At 43.7% G+C, this 16840-nt stretch overlaps 1 protein-coding gene across 1 annotated transcript in view; it reads left to right on the top strand.

Moving 5' to 3' along the window:
- The window catches only part of HTT (huntingtin), a gene marked incomplete at its 5' end in the record, with an annotated part of 208048 nt that overhangs the window by 177244 nt on the left and 13964 nt on the right, over window positions 1-16840 (top strand). Inside the window, 8 exon segments of the mRNA XM_027773593.1 lie at window positions 3938-4125; window positions 6138-6264; window positions 9034-9134; window positions 11554-11708; window positions 12125-12264; window positions 13818-13900; window positions 15924-16054; window positions 16701-16830. Coding sequence (XP_027629394.1) covers window positions 3938-4125; window positions 6138-6264; window positions 9034-9134; window positions 11554-11708; window positions 12125-12264; window positions 13818-13900; window positions 15924-16054; window positions 16701-16830 — 1055 coding nt within the window.

Raw genomic sequence — 16840 nt, forward strand, 5'->3', positions numbered from 1 at the left:
TCCAACATGGAGATAACAGTCAGATCAGAGCAACGGTTTCCCACGAAGACCAGGTTCTTGTAGTTCTCCAACATCACCTCCCTGTACAAAACCCTCTGAGCAGGGTCCAGGCATTTCCACTCCTCCTTAGAGAATTCTATGACCATGTCCTTGAATGTCAGCTGTGCCTGGGGGGGTGCCATCCCTGACTTCTCTGTGGTCCTCCTCCTCCTCTTCCTGGGCTTCATTTCATGTAAAGGTACTATGAGTCTTCAGAAATCAACCCTCCAAAGAAAGGTACTGGGTGCTCTCGATGCAGTGCCTGAATTTACACGCAGTGGTGGTGGTGGGGGGCCGGGATCCTCAGGTCTGCAGGGACCCCAGAACCCAGGAACGTAGGTGCCAGGGCCACAAGCTAGGCTGTGTTGTAGCCCCACTCAAACTCACATGCTCAAACGTGACCTTCGCCCTATCGATCTTGTTTATCTTTTCAAATAACCAGTTTTTGCTTTCATTTATGTTCTGTATAATTCGCTTATTTTCTATTTCATTTATTTCTGCTTGAATCTTTATTATTTCTTTTCTCCTGGCATTTTTTTAGATTTTTTTGTTATTGTTTGTCCAATTTCCTGAGGCATGATTTTAGGTTGTCCTTTTGCCACTTTTCCATCTTTTTCTTGTGCATACTAATTTCTAATGAACGTCCCTCTTCTGACTGCTTTTGCAGTGTCCTGTAAGTTATGGAAACTTGAGTACTCATTATTATTTGTTTCCATGAATCTTTTGATTTCAGTCTTAATTTCTTCAGTAGTCATGAAGTCTTTCAGAAGTAGGTTATTTAGTTTCCATGTATTTGTGTATTCTTGAGGGTTTTTCCTGAGGTTAATATCAAGTTTAATTCCATCATGGTTGGAGAAGATACTAGATATAGTTTCTATGTCTTAGAATCTGTAAAGGCTGGCCTTATGCCCTAATCATGTGGTCAGTCTTCGAGAAAGTACCATGTGAGGCTGAGAAAAATGTTTATTTTGTGTTTTGGGGTGGAAAGTTCTATAGATGTCTACCAAGTCCATCTGATTTATGATATCATTTAGGTCCTGAATCTCTGCTTATTTTTTGTCTCGTTGACTTGTCTAAAGGAAATAATGGGGTTGAGATCTCCAACAATTATTATGTTACAGTCTATCTTTCCACTTAGACCTTACAGTCTTTCCTTTACATATTTGGGGGTGCTCCTAAGTTCGGTGCATAGATATTTATAAGTGTTATATCTTCTTGGTGAATTAGCCCTTTTACTACTATATAATGCCATTCTTTGTCTCTTTTTAAAGTTTTGTCTTAAAGCCAATTTTGTCTGAAATCAGTTATAGTAACTTCTGCTCTTTTCTGGTTTCTATTTGCATGGGATGCCTTTTTCTAGCCCTTCACTTTTAGTCTATGTATTTCTTTATCCATGAGATGGATTTCTTGTAGGCAGCAGATGGAGGGTTTCTGATTTTTAATCCAGTCAGCCAGTCTGTGTCTCTTGATCAGAGAATTTAATCTATTAACATTCAGTGTTATTATTGATATTTCCAGACTTGTCCCTAACATTAAGTTGGCCATATTCTTGACTTTTTTGTTCTCTTATTGTTGTCTGTCTGTCTTCAGTTTTCTTGGTATGGTACTTCTTTCAGAATTTCTTGAAGCACTGGTCTGGAGTTGATAAATTCTGTCATGTATTTTTTTAGCCAAAAACATTTTTATTTTATTTTCCCATATGAAGGATAATCTTGCTGAGTATAGTATTCTTGGTTGAAATTGTTTTTCATTTAACATTTTAAATATATTTCCCCAATCTTTCCTTGCTTGTATTGTATCCAATGAGAGGTCTGGTGTTAGCCTGATGGGGTAACCTTTGTAAGTGATTTGATGTTTCTTTCTTGCCAATCTTAGTATCTTATCTTTGTCTGTTGTTTTGGTCAGTATAGCTATGATGTACTGTGGAGAGGATCTTCTCGGATTGATTCTGCTTGGGGTTCTTTGTATTTCTTGAGTCTGGATGTTTGAGTGCCTCTCTAGACTTGGAAAGTGTTCTTCCAGGATTTCATGGAATAGATGCCCTTGTTAGTTTCTTCACCTTCTGGGATACCAATTATTCGGATATTGGGGCCTTTCATGGTATCTAGTATTTCTCATATATTAACCTCAGTTTTCTTGGCTGTTTTCTCAGTATTTTTGATACTTTTTTTCTATAACTAAGGTTTTGTCTACTACTTCTGAAATTTGATCTTCTGCATGGTCTAACCTGCTTTTAGTACTTTTGAGGGAACTTATAATTTCCTGTATTATAGCCTTCATATCTAACAGCTCCATTTTATTCTTTTTTATGATGTCCAATTCTTCTTTCATATTGTGGAAGGACCTCCTTATCTCTTGGAGCTCAACGTCTCTTTTCCCTTGCATCTCATAGAGTTTTGTTACCATAAATATTCTGAATTTTTTTTCTGACATTTTGGTAATATCCTTTAATATTTCCCTACTTGATTCTCTCATCCTTGAGGCTCTTCTCTGAGTTTTAGTCATTTGGTAATATATTGATTCCTGCTAACTTGTTGGAGAAGGATTCTGTGACTGTGAGCTCACGTGTTTCCCTTACAGTAAAATCATTTGGTGCTATTCTCTCCCTTCAACTGTATACTCTGATGCGGGAACAACAGGAGGAGTTTTGCAATCAGATTTACAAAGGGGAATTTCACTATTTTTGTAACCACTACAGTGAGGTGCAGAGAATTCTCTAAAATTCACAATGTTCAGGTGTTTAACTACTACGGACCTAGTCATCTCCAAGTAGTGGCTAAGGGCTGAGCAATAAAAAAGCAGGAAAGTAAGATAAGAGAAAAAGAAAGTAGGGAGTAGAAATAGGAAGAAAAAGCAGAGAAAAAAGAAGGAAAGTATATAAGAAAAAGGAAAAAAATTAGAAATCACATCACAGAAAATTAAATTGGGTAAAATATGGGAAACCACATGGTGCACAGGCCAACACAGACAGAGGTGGAGGTACCTGGACGCTTTCTGTCCTAGGTGAGGGAAGAGACAAATTAACAAGAAAAACACAAGCAGGGCAGAAAACTGTTTTTTTAAAAAGAGGGGGAAAAAAGTTATAAGGGATAGAGAAGAACAAGAGAGAGACACTTGCATATCTGACTAGCATTGGTCCTGGTGGGCAGGGGCAAGGGGGTGCTTCACAGCCATGGAGCTGAACTCAGAGGCCTGGCAGAGGCAGAGGTGGAGGTGCCTGGATGCTTTCTCAAATTCTTTCTTTAAACTCAGAAGTTGCTTAACATGTTGTATCTCATGGATCACTGATAATATTCATCTGCTAAACATTTACTAACTCAACAAATAATGCTTAATACATACTATGCCCAACTCAAAGTGATTAAGAAACAATTTCCACCCTTAAGACACTGACAGTTGGTGGTTCTTACCTAAAGGTATGGAATTTTCTTCCACACTCTGCCTCAGGACTTCCCATCCAAATCCCATTCCAGTTCATTGAGAACCTCTGATCAGGGAGAGGTTAGCATGGCTCTTTGTATGCTAGCCTAGAGATAGCACAAGGGCATGGAGGCAACCTCTAGGAGGCCAGAGGCTGAGGACCTGCAGGATTGCTGCTATTTGCTGCATGGTGGAGGATGGGTAAGAGGGATGGGGACCAGAGACAAGAGCTCAGGTTCAAGACCATTGCAACAGTCCTGGCAGAAATGGAGAAAATGGTATAGTTTAAACAGATAAGAAGGAGGTAAAATCTGTAGGCCTTTAGTCATCAACTGGAAGTCTAGATGGACTCCATGTTTCTCATTTGGGCAGGTGTTTTTAGGCTTGAGTCTTCTACACTATGCATGTGGTGGAGGGGTGGCAGGTTTGGAATATTTTTTGACAAGAAGTCCTTTCTTAACCACAGTTGCTTGTTTAGATCCTAAGTGTGTTACCATGGCCTGTGAGATGGTGGCAGAAATGGTTGAGTCTCTACAGTCAGTGCTGGCCTTGGGTCACAGCCGGAATAGCAGCATGCCAGCGTTTCTCACGTCGGTGCTCAGGAACATTGTCATCAGCCTGGCACGCCTGCCCCTTGTCAACAGCTACACTCGTGTGCCTCCCCTGGTGAGTCTGGCTGTTCTTTACAAAAGACCAAAGAAAATCACACATATAGGCAAGCCTATGGGCTGGGCGTGTTCCAGGGGATAAAACAGAATCTCAGCTGCTCAGACATTTGCTGTGGCCAGAGTCTATGGCTGTGACACCTGTCTGGTTTCTTCAAGCATAATGCATAGGTTAGTTTATAGAAATACTAGTTTTTCTCAAATGAAGTGAGACATCACATTGCTAAGTAAGTTTTATTTGCCATTGATAGATTAATATTAGACATGATTCTAAAGTAATTAGAGTGGCTAAATAGTAGACCAGAAATTATACCTCTTTAAGTAACTATTTTCCTTTAAAAATAGTCACCTTTGGAGAATATTCATGCATGCCTGCATAAACACTTTTGTGATTCCTCTCTTGGGAACTATTTTCAAAATTAGTTTAAAATAAACATTATTGACCAGGACTGTTTATTTCAGATAGCACATAGAGGTTAGCTTGAGGAAGGAAAGGGATTTTGGAAGCTGACTGACCTCTCAGCCCAATGAAATCATATAATTTTTCCTACAGCCTGCAGAAATTGTATGATGGGATGTACTAATGAGTGACAACAAAGTCCTCAAGCAGGAAAGAAAGGCTGATTCATGCAGAGCTGGGCAGAGGTTAGCCAGAACAGGTTAGCCAGCTCTCAAGGGCAGGTGTTTGTTTCTGTCTCAGAAGGGTACAACCTGCCACTGGGGCATACATGGGTGTGTACACGGGCACATATGTGTGTGTTTGCCTGCATGTGTGATTCTGAGGGAGTTTGCACCAAGGAAGTAATATTTGCTCAGTCCCGAGGTATTAGGAGGATTTAGCTGTGGAGAATGAAGGAATTTCAGATGACAGATTTATTCTAAAGGAAAAGCCCAGTGGCCTGCTGATACTGGAAGCAGTTGCCAGTCAGAGAGCTGTAGGCATTTTAGGCAGATATAAGGAAGAGCCCTGGAGGAGGAGGGCACTGTTGGCATCACTGTGCAGGGTGTCTCAGTCCATTCTCCACGCAGGAGAAACTGCTGTGGCTTTGCTAGCATGTAGTTCTAAGTTTTTGGAGGGGTGCAGGGAGGCGATGCAGGAAGGGTTGGTCTAGAGATCATGCTGTCCAGCTTGCACTCAGTGATACACAAGCTCAGGCTGTTTGTTGTAAATAAAACTCCTCCAGTAAGGGCTGCCAGTCCATGCTAGGCAGCATGCTCAAGTGCCCTGACCAGGGAGGCAACGGCGAGAAGTGCCTCAGACTCCCTCTGGGAATGTACCAGAGGGTTTTGTAAAAAGCTAAGAGATGTAGAGAGTGGTGAAGTGAGAGCTTTTCTTGCTATTATCACAATAGCCCCTCTGCTCTTGCACGATGGGGCCACAGGAATCCAGAGTGGGGCTCTCAGTCTGCGCTCTACTGGGTCCTCTGTTACTTCATTGACAAGATGTCAGCAGAGCTAGCCAGATAATCAGATGGTCGTGCTACTGGTGCAGCACCGGGACTGCCTGAGGGGATCCTTCTGTGCACAGTGCTTGTCTGAGTACGTCATGGACACAGAACTGGATTTCATGAAGTTTACAGAAATGGACATGTATGGCTTTTTTTTGGTCCCTGCTTGCCCATTAAGCTTTATATATGAGACTCAACTTTATTTGATACTTGCCTTTTTCTAACACATCATCTTTTACTTGTGGGTGAGGGGTGCTGTCTGTAACTGCTGCCTATCTCTACCAGCATCTTCAAACAAACCTGTCACAAACCAGCTGAGCGGGCTATGCTGGCAGTGGCAGGGGTGAGTGGGCAGAGCAGACATGGGTGGTGCACTCGATGGGGAAGGAGGTTCTCATGGAAGGAGTTAGAACCATCCTCTGGGGAAGGTGATCGCTGCTGTTGGAAAGTCTGTGGGAACAGTGAAGAGGCAGTTGGCCCAGGGGAGAGGCTGAGCAGAGAGAAGTGGTTTTTCTTGGTTTCCTCATTTTGTGTTTGTAATCTTATTTCTCTTTCATCTTCTCAGGTGTGGAAATTAGGATGGTCACCCAAACCTGGAGGGGATTTTGGCACAGCATTCCCTGAGATCCCTGTGGAGTTCCTCCAGGAAAAAGAAGTCTTTAAGGAGTTCATCTACCGCATCAACACACTAGGTACTCTTGCGGTCTCTCCTTAAGGACCATCAGACACCATCAAATTGCTGCTGTGGGGAAACCCAAAACTGCAGCACTGGGGGCTTCTCATTTGACTCCAGAAATGATTTAGGACACAATAATAACATAAGCCTATGTGATGCATTTTACGGTATATACACAACTCCTTGTTGTGGTGAGAAATTAGATTCAAGTGTGAGTGTTTATGTGAGAGAGAGTGTGTTTAATCTCAGGTTTTTATATAACAGACTTTTTTGAATTCAGGAGAAGTATAGGTATAATTGATAACATAAAGTAAAATTCTATGTATTATTTAAACTCCTTGAGAAGCTGGCTTTAGATTCCTGTTCATAATCAAATGAACTAAATCTTTCACTACCACTCTTTCAAGCTAATAATGGTAGTGATTATCAGAATGTTTTCTTGTGTTGACCATTTTGATCTGTTGTGTTCACACTGATGTCATTTTCTCACATGGAATGAGCAGGCTGGGGAAAATGGTATGTTAAGTTTCTTGATACTAACCCACCCTGGGAGCCTGGGGAAAGAATGGAAAGAAAGTAGACTTGGGAGTCAGATAGCCCTGGTCTCTGCTACTAACCCTCTTAGCTGTGCAGTACAGGGGAGGTTATTTAATCCTTAGTATCCTTAGTTTTGTCATCTGTAAACTGGAGATCATGCCTATTTCATAGAATCGTTGCAGATTTGGAAACTGAAAAGATTTAGCACATCTAGCAACTAACGTAATATCCCAACAAATGGGAGCATTAGCAGCTTTCCTATCAGGATTCTTCTCTGGTTTCTGAAGAACAAAGTCGCTTCTTTTTGTCCTCCATTTTATGGCTGGAGGTATGATCTAAGGGTGAGGCTGTAATCAGTAAATCCTAAGTAGCTGTATCCTGCTGTGGCATTTCCTGGAAAGTTTAGCAAGGGTACTCTGACTCCACTGTCTGTTCCATAACTTAGTTCCTTGGTCTTCTGCTGATTTTGTGCTTATTTTGAATCTCGAAGCTTCTAGCATCAGCTACCTTATTGCTTGTACATTCTTCTTTAGTCATCTAGACAGTTCATTTGAATCTGAGCCGGATCTAAAGCCAGCTACTTTAAGGAGCTTTCCTTCTGAGCTCTCCTAAAGATTGATATCAGGTAGCCTCCTGGTCTGTTTCCCCTTGCCAAATGCCAGCTTTTTTTCTTCTTTTTTCTCTTTAAATATTCTAGCTTTTTTACTTACTTAAGATATCCTTGTTCCTAAATTGTCAGTCAGACTTTCATGGTCCTAGATGGTTCTATAGTCTTTTCCTGATATTTGCCTTTGCCCCTGCCATATCTTTGTTCCTTTTTTTCCTTACGTAAATTATCATGTATGTCTGTCTGTATATATATGTGTGTGTAACAATAAGTGTGGGAATGCAGAGATCTCTGTGACACACCAATTTCCTTTCTTTTGGATATATACCCAGTGGGAAGGATTGTTAGTGACAAGACAGTTATATATTTTGTTTTTTGAGGAAATTTCATACTATCTTTTTATAATGATTATTCCAATTTACATTCCACCAACAATGAAAAAGAAATCTCCTTTCTCCACACTCTTACCGGCATTGCCTCTTTTTCTTTTCTTTTCTTCTTTCTTTTCTTCTCTTTTCTTCTCTTTTTTTTTCTTCTTTTTTCTCTTTAAATATTCTAGCTTTTTTACTTACTTAAGATATCCTTGTTCCTAAATTGTCAGTCAGACTTTCATGGTCCTAGATGGTTCTATAGTCTTTTCCTGATATTTGCCTTTGCCCCTGCCATATCTTTGTTCCTTTTTTTCCTTACGTAAATTATCATGTATGTCTGTCTGTATATATATGTTGTGTGTGTGTTGTGTGTGTGTGTGTGTGTATATGCACTGTCTATACATATATATATACACACACACATCACTTTAAATCAGTCTCTCTCTTTCTTATTTTTTTTCCTATATCCAGTTTACCAAGGAGATCCCGACACTTGATGCTTTAGTTTTCCTGTCCTCAATAGCCCTCCTCCCCAGTCCTGTCACTTGTGGCCTTAATACAAGAGGCCTGGGCTCCACCACATGGGTTGAGATGAGTACATTAAGCACAGCCCTCAGAAACAACTGTTCACCGAATACCACTCTGAATGTAGCTCATTGATGATGTACTTGGACTTAGCCTGTCAGATGTGTTTTCTCTGAATATTGGACTCTTCCTATCTAGATTACATTTTTTAACCTATTATTTTAGATGGAATCTGAGAAACCATTGCTTTACCTTTTTCATTTTTAACAGCTTGAGAGATAGAATTCATATACTGAACAGTTTACCCACTCACAGTGTGCAGTTCAGTGATCTTTAGTTCAGCTCACAGAGCTGTTAGCCCTTAGTTCAGTCTCGAGGTTTGACTTCATGAAAGGCTTTAAGTTACCTGGTGGTTCCAACCTTGTTCAAGTAGAGCCTGCTTGGACATCTCCTTTCTGTCATTGTGTCTACCTAGCAGGCTGCCTTGGCTTTTCTCAGCCTCTGCCACTTGTCACATGGCCTTGGACAACATAGCCGACTTCTGGGTGCTTCAGTTTCCTCTTTGATAAAATGGAGAGAACAGTGTTCCCTTTGTCACAGACTTGTCATGAGGATTAAAGGACTGTATGTGGGTCCTTGGATTAATACCAGTTTCAGGGTCAGTGCTGTATGGACACATCCATCAGTATTATGTCAGTAAAGCTCAAAAGGGTTCAAACTATCTCCATAATGTTTATATTCCTAGGGTGGACCAGTCGCACCCAGTTTGAAGAAACATGGGCCACGCTCCTCGGTGTTCTGGTGACCCAACCCCTCGTGATGGAGCAGGAGGAGAGCCCACCAGAAGTAAGGCCGTACTGATCTTGACTTTGCTGCCTGGCACACGGGCAGTTATAGCAGTTTGTAAATCTTCGTTGGTGGCTGAGTAAGAGGAAGGCAGTAGGCTAATGTGTTTCTGCCTGAAAAGAGTAGCGGGGTTGTATCTGGACTAGTATTTCAGAGCTGGGACAAATCTCCTCAAGGTTTTGGAATCTGAGGTTGCAAGTGGTTAGAGTGAATTTACTATGGTACATTCCATGCTAAGAATCAGTAAGATTATGCCCTTTTTTGAAAACAATTCTTTTTTATTGCCAGAGGGCACATTCACTTACCAGAGAAAGAGAGGGAGAGGAAGGACAAAGCACTACCGAGTAAGGTGTTATCATACCACAGTCCCCTCTCCTTGTCTTCATTCTGTTGGTATTTGGGGCACACACACGTGCCCAGCATGTTTTTTAGGCTGCTGGGGCTGATCGACCATATGGGATCTGACTCCCTTAATCACTAGGCTATCGAGTCAGCCCAAAAGTGTTTTAAGTTAAGTTCTGTTTATGTGTCTATATTCAGAGAGTATGGGTTGAATTAAAAATGAAAAACCTCTTGGGGCCAGCAGATGGCATGGTGGTTAGGGTGCTGGACTCTCACATGGCTGACCATGGTTCAAGTCCTGGGCCTGGTGGGTTGCTTTCTCATTCTCCCTCTCTCTCTGACTCTGTCTCTCTCTACTCAAGTGGAATAACACTACTACTAATAATAAATAAAATTAAATAATTTAATAAAAAAAAAGAAAAAGAGGCTCTTTGTAAAGGTATGTATCTATACCTGGTTTCATTTTATTTATTCATTCATTCATTCTTTCATTCATTCCATGAGAGAGAAAGTTAGTTAGTTTTCCCCCCAGTAGGGAGGATGGATCTCATGGTGCGATCCAATCCCAGCCTTAGCCATCCAAGAGCATGGGCACACATGTATATCCAGTGTGTACAGGGAGACATGAACCTCGAATTTTCCCATATGGCTTCAGCATTGCAGAACATTGTATCACCATTACATCACCATTTTTTCAATTGCTTTGCATAGATTTTATCAGACTTCTTGAACTGGTAATGTATACTTCATTAATGCGATATTTATAACAACCATGTTCTTGTAAAGCAAAGCCTAATGTATTAAAAGTCATGGTAGAGGGGCCAGCACATGGCGTAGTGGTTACATCACTGAACTCTCATGTAGTCAACCGTGGTTCAAGTCCTGGACCCGGCTTTAAACTCACACCGGGCACATGTGTGTGTGTGCCCAAGATCCTGAGAGAATGAAAGAGAAGGAATTGTGACATGACCATGCCCCCTGGGGGGTGATTTTTCCTTTTTTTGTTTCTCTGTCTCTCGGGTGAGCATATGTGCCCTATAACAAAAACATTCTCTTAATAAAGAAAGAGGCATGGGGTATAAGCCCTTGGTTTCTAAAAGAAGGTGTGGTATGAACTTCGAGAAATTACAGTTGAAAGGGGAGGCATGAGTTAAATGATCAAGGTTGTCTTTAAATTCATCTGTATGGCCAGCTCACTAGCATGTGCGAGATACTGCTGCTTAGCAGGCCATAGGCCCCTGGGAGGCCCAGATTTGATTCTTGGACCACCCTAAAAGGCTGAGCAGAGCAGTGCACACCGGTGGTCCCAGCTATTTAGGTTGTTGAAGAAGTCGTGACTCATTTTTGCATAGAAAAATACATCATGACTTTTCTGACGACTCAATACTTAAGAGGCTGAGGCAGGAGGATTACTATACAATAACACCCCATCTAAATTACCACATATTAAAAATGTTTAAATAAATTCATCTATAGAAACCAATAGGCAGTGCCATTAAAAGTTGGGAGAATGTTTAAGGACAGGTTTTTTGTGGGTTTTTTTTGGTTTTTTTTTTTTTGAGAGGTTTTTGCTATAGGGCACGTGCACTCACCAGACAGACAGAGACATAGAGACAGAAAGCGAGAAATCACCCCCCAGAGGGAATGGTCACGCTGCAATCCCTTCTCCTCCATTCTCCTCTCGGGATCTTGGGCACACACGCACATGCGCCCGGCGTGAGTTTTAAGCCACCGGGTCCAGAACGCGAACTGCATTCGACTACGTGGGAGTCCAGCGACATAGCCATTACGCTAACTGCTGGTTCCCTAAGGACAGGTTCTTAAAATGCAAGTCATATCTGGAGTTTGTGGCCATAGCAGACTTTGCTTTGAAGAGTAGTCATTTGCCCATCAGATTCGTTTTAAGGCACAGTTGTTCAGAGGCTGGCTGAGGGAAGCCACGTCTCTCCATGACATTCAGCCTTCCTGTCTTTCCCCCTGAGAATATGTGTCCCTTTAGGCTCTGCTTGCAGATGGAGGCAGGTTTGCTATTTGTATCTCATTGCTCATGTTGTGAATATGTGGGGGCTCCTTCCAGGAAGACACAGAGAGGACACAGATCAACGTCCTGGCTGTGCAGGCAATCACCTCCCTGGTGCTCAGTGCGATGACCGTACCTGTGGCTGGCAACCCAGCTGTGAGCTGCTTGGAGCAGCAACCCCGGAACAAGCCCCTGAAAGCTCTTGATACCAGGTTTGCCTGAGTTCTCATGTATCTCCAGGGCTCTAACTCTACCCAGGTGACCAGCACATCCACTTGGGCCCTTTCCCTTGTTGCCAGAATTAGAAAAACAACGCGGTACATGTGGCCTTGCTGTGAAAGATGCAGATTTGAAAGTGATATTCTGGCCAATGAGAAGTTGAAAATACAATGTGAAATTGGGGTTGGGGGAGGATCACTGAGTGTTTAGGGGCAAACTGTAGCAGAGCAGCAATGAACAAGCTAATAGAACATCTGCATGAGGTTCATGGCAGGAATTAACTTCCAGAAGAAGTTCCATTGGGTAATGTACAAGGCTCCTTCGGACAAAGTGGAAGGGAAATCCTGATGTTTTTCACTTGTAAACTTGAAGGAAGCAAAATATTCTTTACCTGTGTTCTGAATTTTAGGTTTGGGAGGAAGTTAAGCATTATCAGAGGGATTGTAGAGCAAGAGATCCAAGCAATGGTTTCCAAGAGAGAGAACATTGCTACCCATCATTTATACCAGGCCTGGGACCCTGTTCCTTCTCTGTCTCCGGCTACTACAGGTACCTTGGGGAAAGCGACTGTTTTTCTTGGGCGAGCTAGAATGAAAATATAGCTCACACACTCATGTCCCACACTGACTAGGCAGGAAAACCCAAGTTGTGGTTTTATTTGGATGTTGTGTTGCTAAATATGTTGCCCCAGTTTGTAAGTAGGAATCTCATTCAAGCCCAGAAAAATTTTACAGTTGGGAGGGAATAAAATCTAGAAATGTACCAGGAGCATTCACTCCTACCAGTCAAGTCGTAGGAGGCAAAAAGTTCTCAGAAGCTGAAAGACTTGACAACCTACACAAAATTTAAAAGCTGAACTAGTAACTTACATTAAAAAATAACCGTTCCTCTAAACTTTGTGAGTCTTCAGCTTCTTGTGTGAAACCCTATATGGCATGAGCGTGGCAACCTGTGCTGAGCCTCTGTCCCCCATCCCCAGGTGCTGGGCTAGGTAGGTACACACTCCACCTGTACCTCCTGTACCTTCGAGTTGTGTGCCCTGTGACAGTCACTGCAGTGTGTCCCCTGGGCAAAGAAGGGAAATTTGTTGAACAAGCAGTATTTCAGCATAGTGTTTATGATTTCCTAGCTTTTTGGGAGCTGTTAGGTGCTGTGAGTTTACACACCTGAAGACACCATGAAAGGAAAGGTCTTATGTGGAAGTGTAGTGCGTTATGTGTCTCCAAACATACATCAGGGCATCAAAGTAAACTGAGCCCATAAACTTGGATGACCGTTCCTCCAGTCCGTGAGGAGCTTATGGACCAGTGGAATCAGTGAGAAATGGCGTAACTGTCAGAGAAGGCAGCAGAGACTGGGGAGTGGGAGAGGCACACACGGATGACTCCAGGAGGTCTGAAGAAGGCAGAGACTTCAGGGAGAGAAGTCAGGGATCCTCTTAAAAGAGGGTTGATGCTAGATCTGACAGATTTGGCTACAGACATTGAGCTGGGAGACTTGGGGGCTTGTTGATAGGTATGGGAAAATGGTACCTGGCAGGAGGAAGTCATTAGGTCTGTGGCATGGAGGGTATGAAAGAGGGGTCCAGTGTGGTCATTATTATCCTATGTCCTTTGTCTGTTGGACAACCTGGGCATGAAAACAGGGCTCAGAAAGATAGTCCACCAAGATGACTGTCTAGGTTCCTACTTGGGCTTGCCTACTTGGACCATCACCTCATGTGCAACTCCTGACTGTTAAGCTTTTGCAACTCATGCCATAGCCGACTCCCATTCACAGAGTTGGAAACTGAGCAATGATCGATGAATGCTGCAGTCTTATTTGATATAAAGAAAACATGGTAGTCCAGTTTGCCCACTGTCATTGCCAGGTTAATGAATTGTAAAACAGTGACAGAGAAAACCCCCAAGACCCACAGGTCTCTGCAACCTAGGCCAACCTGCCAGTGGTGAGGGCATATGGCTAATGGGCGGACAGCTGCCTAGCAAGACCTGGGCTGGTACCAGGGATGGCATGGGGAAGCCTGCAGCTCTGCACTCCTCTGGCCTGCACAGCCTTGCAGGAGTGTGCAGAGCATCACTCACAATGTTGTTGCTTTGCAGGCACCCTCATCAGCCACGACAAGCTACTGCTGCAGATTAACCCCGAACGAGAGCTGGGGAACATGAGCTATAAACTTGGCCAGGTCAGTCTCTCCAACTCCCACATCACTGACCTCGGTCTTTGTCATCTCTCCTCAGAGTTCTACTATGTAATACAGCTAGAAGAAAAGTTAAATGTACCTTTTAATATAAGAGGAAGATTTGTCTTTATTTATGTTTCTCATTCCAGAAAGGTTTTAAGATATTTCATAGACTAGGTAGTGTAGTTGTGTATAAAACCCGGTGAAATGGTGCTAGACTTAGGTCAGAGTATGGGCACAGAACAACAAAGGCGAGGACACAGCAGGGACTCAGATGAGAGCAGCTCAGTGGAAGAGAGCAGCAGGAGGGTCTTGCCCCGAGGGAAGCACAGTGACATGGCCTCAGTGTGCAGATGGCAGCCCAGCGCTACAGCAGGCACTACGGTTCCCGTGTCAGAAAAATAGGGGCATCCATGCACTCAGTGGCACACGCCACCACGCTGCTGCGTGAGCGCTCGGACGGACTCGATCAGTGCTGTGCCTTTCTCTGCCCACGGCTGTTTTCCTTTCTGTGCTGCTAGATTATTTAGAAACCATCTGTGCAAAGATAGTTCTATTTCTAGCTTTTGTTTCAGAAGAAACTGTCAGCATATTGTTTGGAAATACTTGGTAGTTCTGAGAGGTTCCTCCTCTAAGCTCCGGCACACAGCTTTCACGACAGAGCTCACAGGACTTTATGCCAGTGTCCCTGTCCCCTGCTCTTTGCCTGGATGGCGTTCCTCTGGTCTCCTTCTGAACCCAATAGCTGACTGCAGGGAGCTGCTGCACCGGCTTGTACTTTTCTAGACTCAGTTGGAAAAGAGTCCACAAACTTTATTTTTTCACCTGTGCAGAGGAATTTCAAGTGAAAGTGACCATTAGCATGTAACATAATATTTATGAAAGCTTGTTGCTGAAGGACATCTGTGAGCAACACATCTGGGGCTCGCTAGGTGAACATGGTCTTGTTCTGGCTCTGCAGTTGAGCTGTTCCTCTGGTTCTATTGCATTTGTCTTATGCTGCCTGCCTCCTTCAGTGTTTATGTCCACATCTGCCGTCCATGAGCTGATCATAGTGGGATTACATTGGTACCGAAATACAATTCCACCCTTGCTCTGTCTGGGATATCTGTCAGCCCCAGTGCCACTATGGTGACCACCACTTGCTTTTAAGAAGTAGGGTATATGGGCTGAGGGGAGTAGGAAGTGCAGGGGCTGCTGTTTCTTGCCCTGAGAATTGCCCTTACAGACTCAGAGCTGTCCTGCCAGCTGCCTACTCACTGCAGGATGCTAGCATCGAAGGGAGAAGTGGCTAGTGACTAGTGTTAGTGCTGATGGGGAAGTTGTTGGTGGCACACAGCCGCTGGCCGCTGTGCTGAATGCTAGAGGGTTTCCAGAGAATGCGGCAGAGGGAGGACATGTGCTAGTGCTACACCGGCTATTTGAGCTGCGACATGGGTTATGGAGAGCTCTAGCCCACCTGCCAGGGACGGGTACCTTTGTGGGGACAAGTTTCCTGTTCTGCCAGCGTCTGTCTCTGCCTTACTGCAGGGCCTCACATTCCTTTCCACCCACCATCTCCAGAATGAAGGCATTGCCTTTTGTTTTCAGGGGGCTTTTTAAGCAATTAGTATAGACAAATGGGATTTACCACAAATGACTGCAAATGAGAGAGAAACAACTCTGAAAAGAAATCTCATGAATGGGTTCCATGCTTTGTTGGGACTTCAGTCAGATGACATTTAGTAGCTGACGTGTTTCTTCTTAGAGCCTCTTCCTTCTCTGCTCCTCAGCTGCTCCTGTGGGGTGTTTATCCCTTCTTCTAGGTCTCTAGCCTTAGTTGAAGCAGTCTAGTACCCGGCCTCACCACTCCGTGAGCTCCTCTGCCTGTAGCCTGGTGGGCCTGAATGACCCCTGCTAAGGGATAGACCCTTCTGACAGCGGAATTTGGTTGAGCCCAGTGCAGGGTCCAGGCTCCACCTGCCAACAGGAACCTGACTGACGCCTTTGCCCTGAGCACTGAGTGAGTGTCTTGTTTCTGTGCCAGGTGTCCATACATTCTGTGTGGCTAGGGAACAACATCACACCCCTGAGAGAAGAGGAGTGGGACGAGGAGGAGGAGGAAGAGGCTGATGTCCCGGCACCTTCATCACCACCCACATCTCCAGTCAACTCCAGGTTTCCCATTAGCCTTCTTTTTTCAAGCAATTTGAAATTTCTTTTTTTCTCCTTTATGAGAGAGAGAGAAAGGGTAGGCAGGGAAAAGGGGATAGACAGAGATAAACTTTATTTATTTATTTTTTAAATTTCTTTCTTTCCTGAGTAGGAGAGAGAGCACTGCCAGCAGTCTCAACATCACCCTCAGCCTCTGCCCTGGCTCACAAGTGCACTCATGCCCAGTATACATAGGGAGGTCTCCGGATGCAAACATGGAATCTTCGTGTGTGTGTGTGTGTGTGTGTGTGTGTGTGTGTGTGTGTATGTGCGTGTGTGTGTGTGTGAGCCTCCCAGAGTAGTGCTTTTTACTGCTGTAGCACCATCTGGCCCCAGACATAGGCATTTCGGACAGGGTGTTGCAGTCATGATTGTCCTGCCCCAGCTCCCAATTAGCTAGGATAGTAAGTGCACCCAGCTGTGCTCAGCATGCTCAGGCTGTCCTAGGAACCAAACCTGGATCTCCCATGTAGCTGCCAACTTCCTAACCAGTGGTGCTACCTGTATACCACCATGGCTGGGCTGAAATTGCTTATTAGCCATTTGATTTGCTAGAAATGGGCCTCTCTTTTTGTGGTCAGGGGAAATAACCATCTTGCATGCTCTGCAGGAAACACCGGGCTGGAGTTGATATCCACTCCTGTTCTCAGTTTTTGCTTGAATTGTATAGTCGCTGGATCCTGCCATCTAGTTCAGCCAAAAGGACCCCGGTCATCCTGATCAGTGAAGTGGTTCGATCTGTAAGTTTGC

Source organism: Tupaia chinensis, unplaced genomic scaffold, assembly GCF_000334495.1.
Source record: "Tupaia chinensis unplaced genomic scaffold, TupChi_1.0 Scaffold000360_1, whole genome shotgun sequence".
NCBI classification, from domain to species: domain Eukaryota; kingdom Metazoa; phylum Chordata; class Mammalia; order Scandentia; family Tupaiidae; genus Tupaia; species Tupaia belangeri.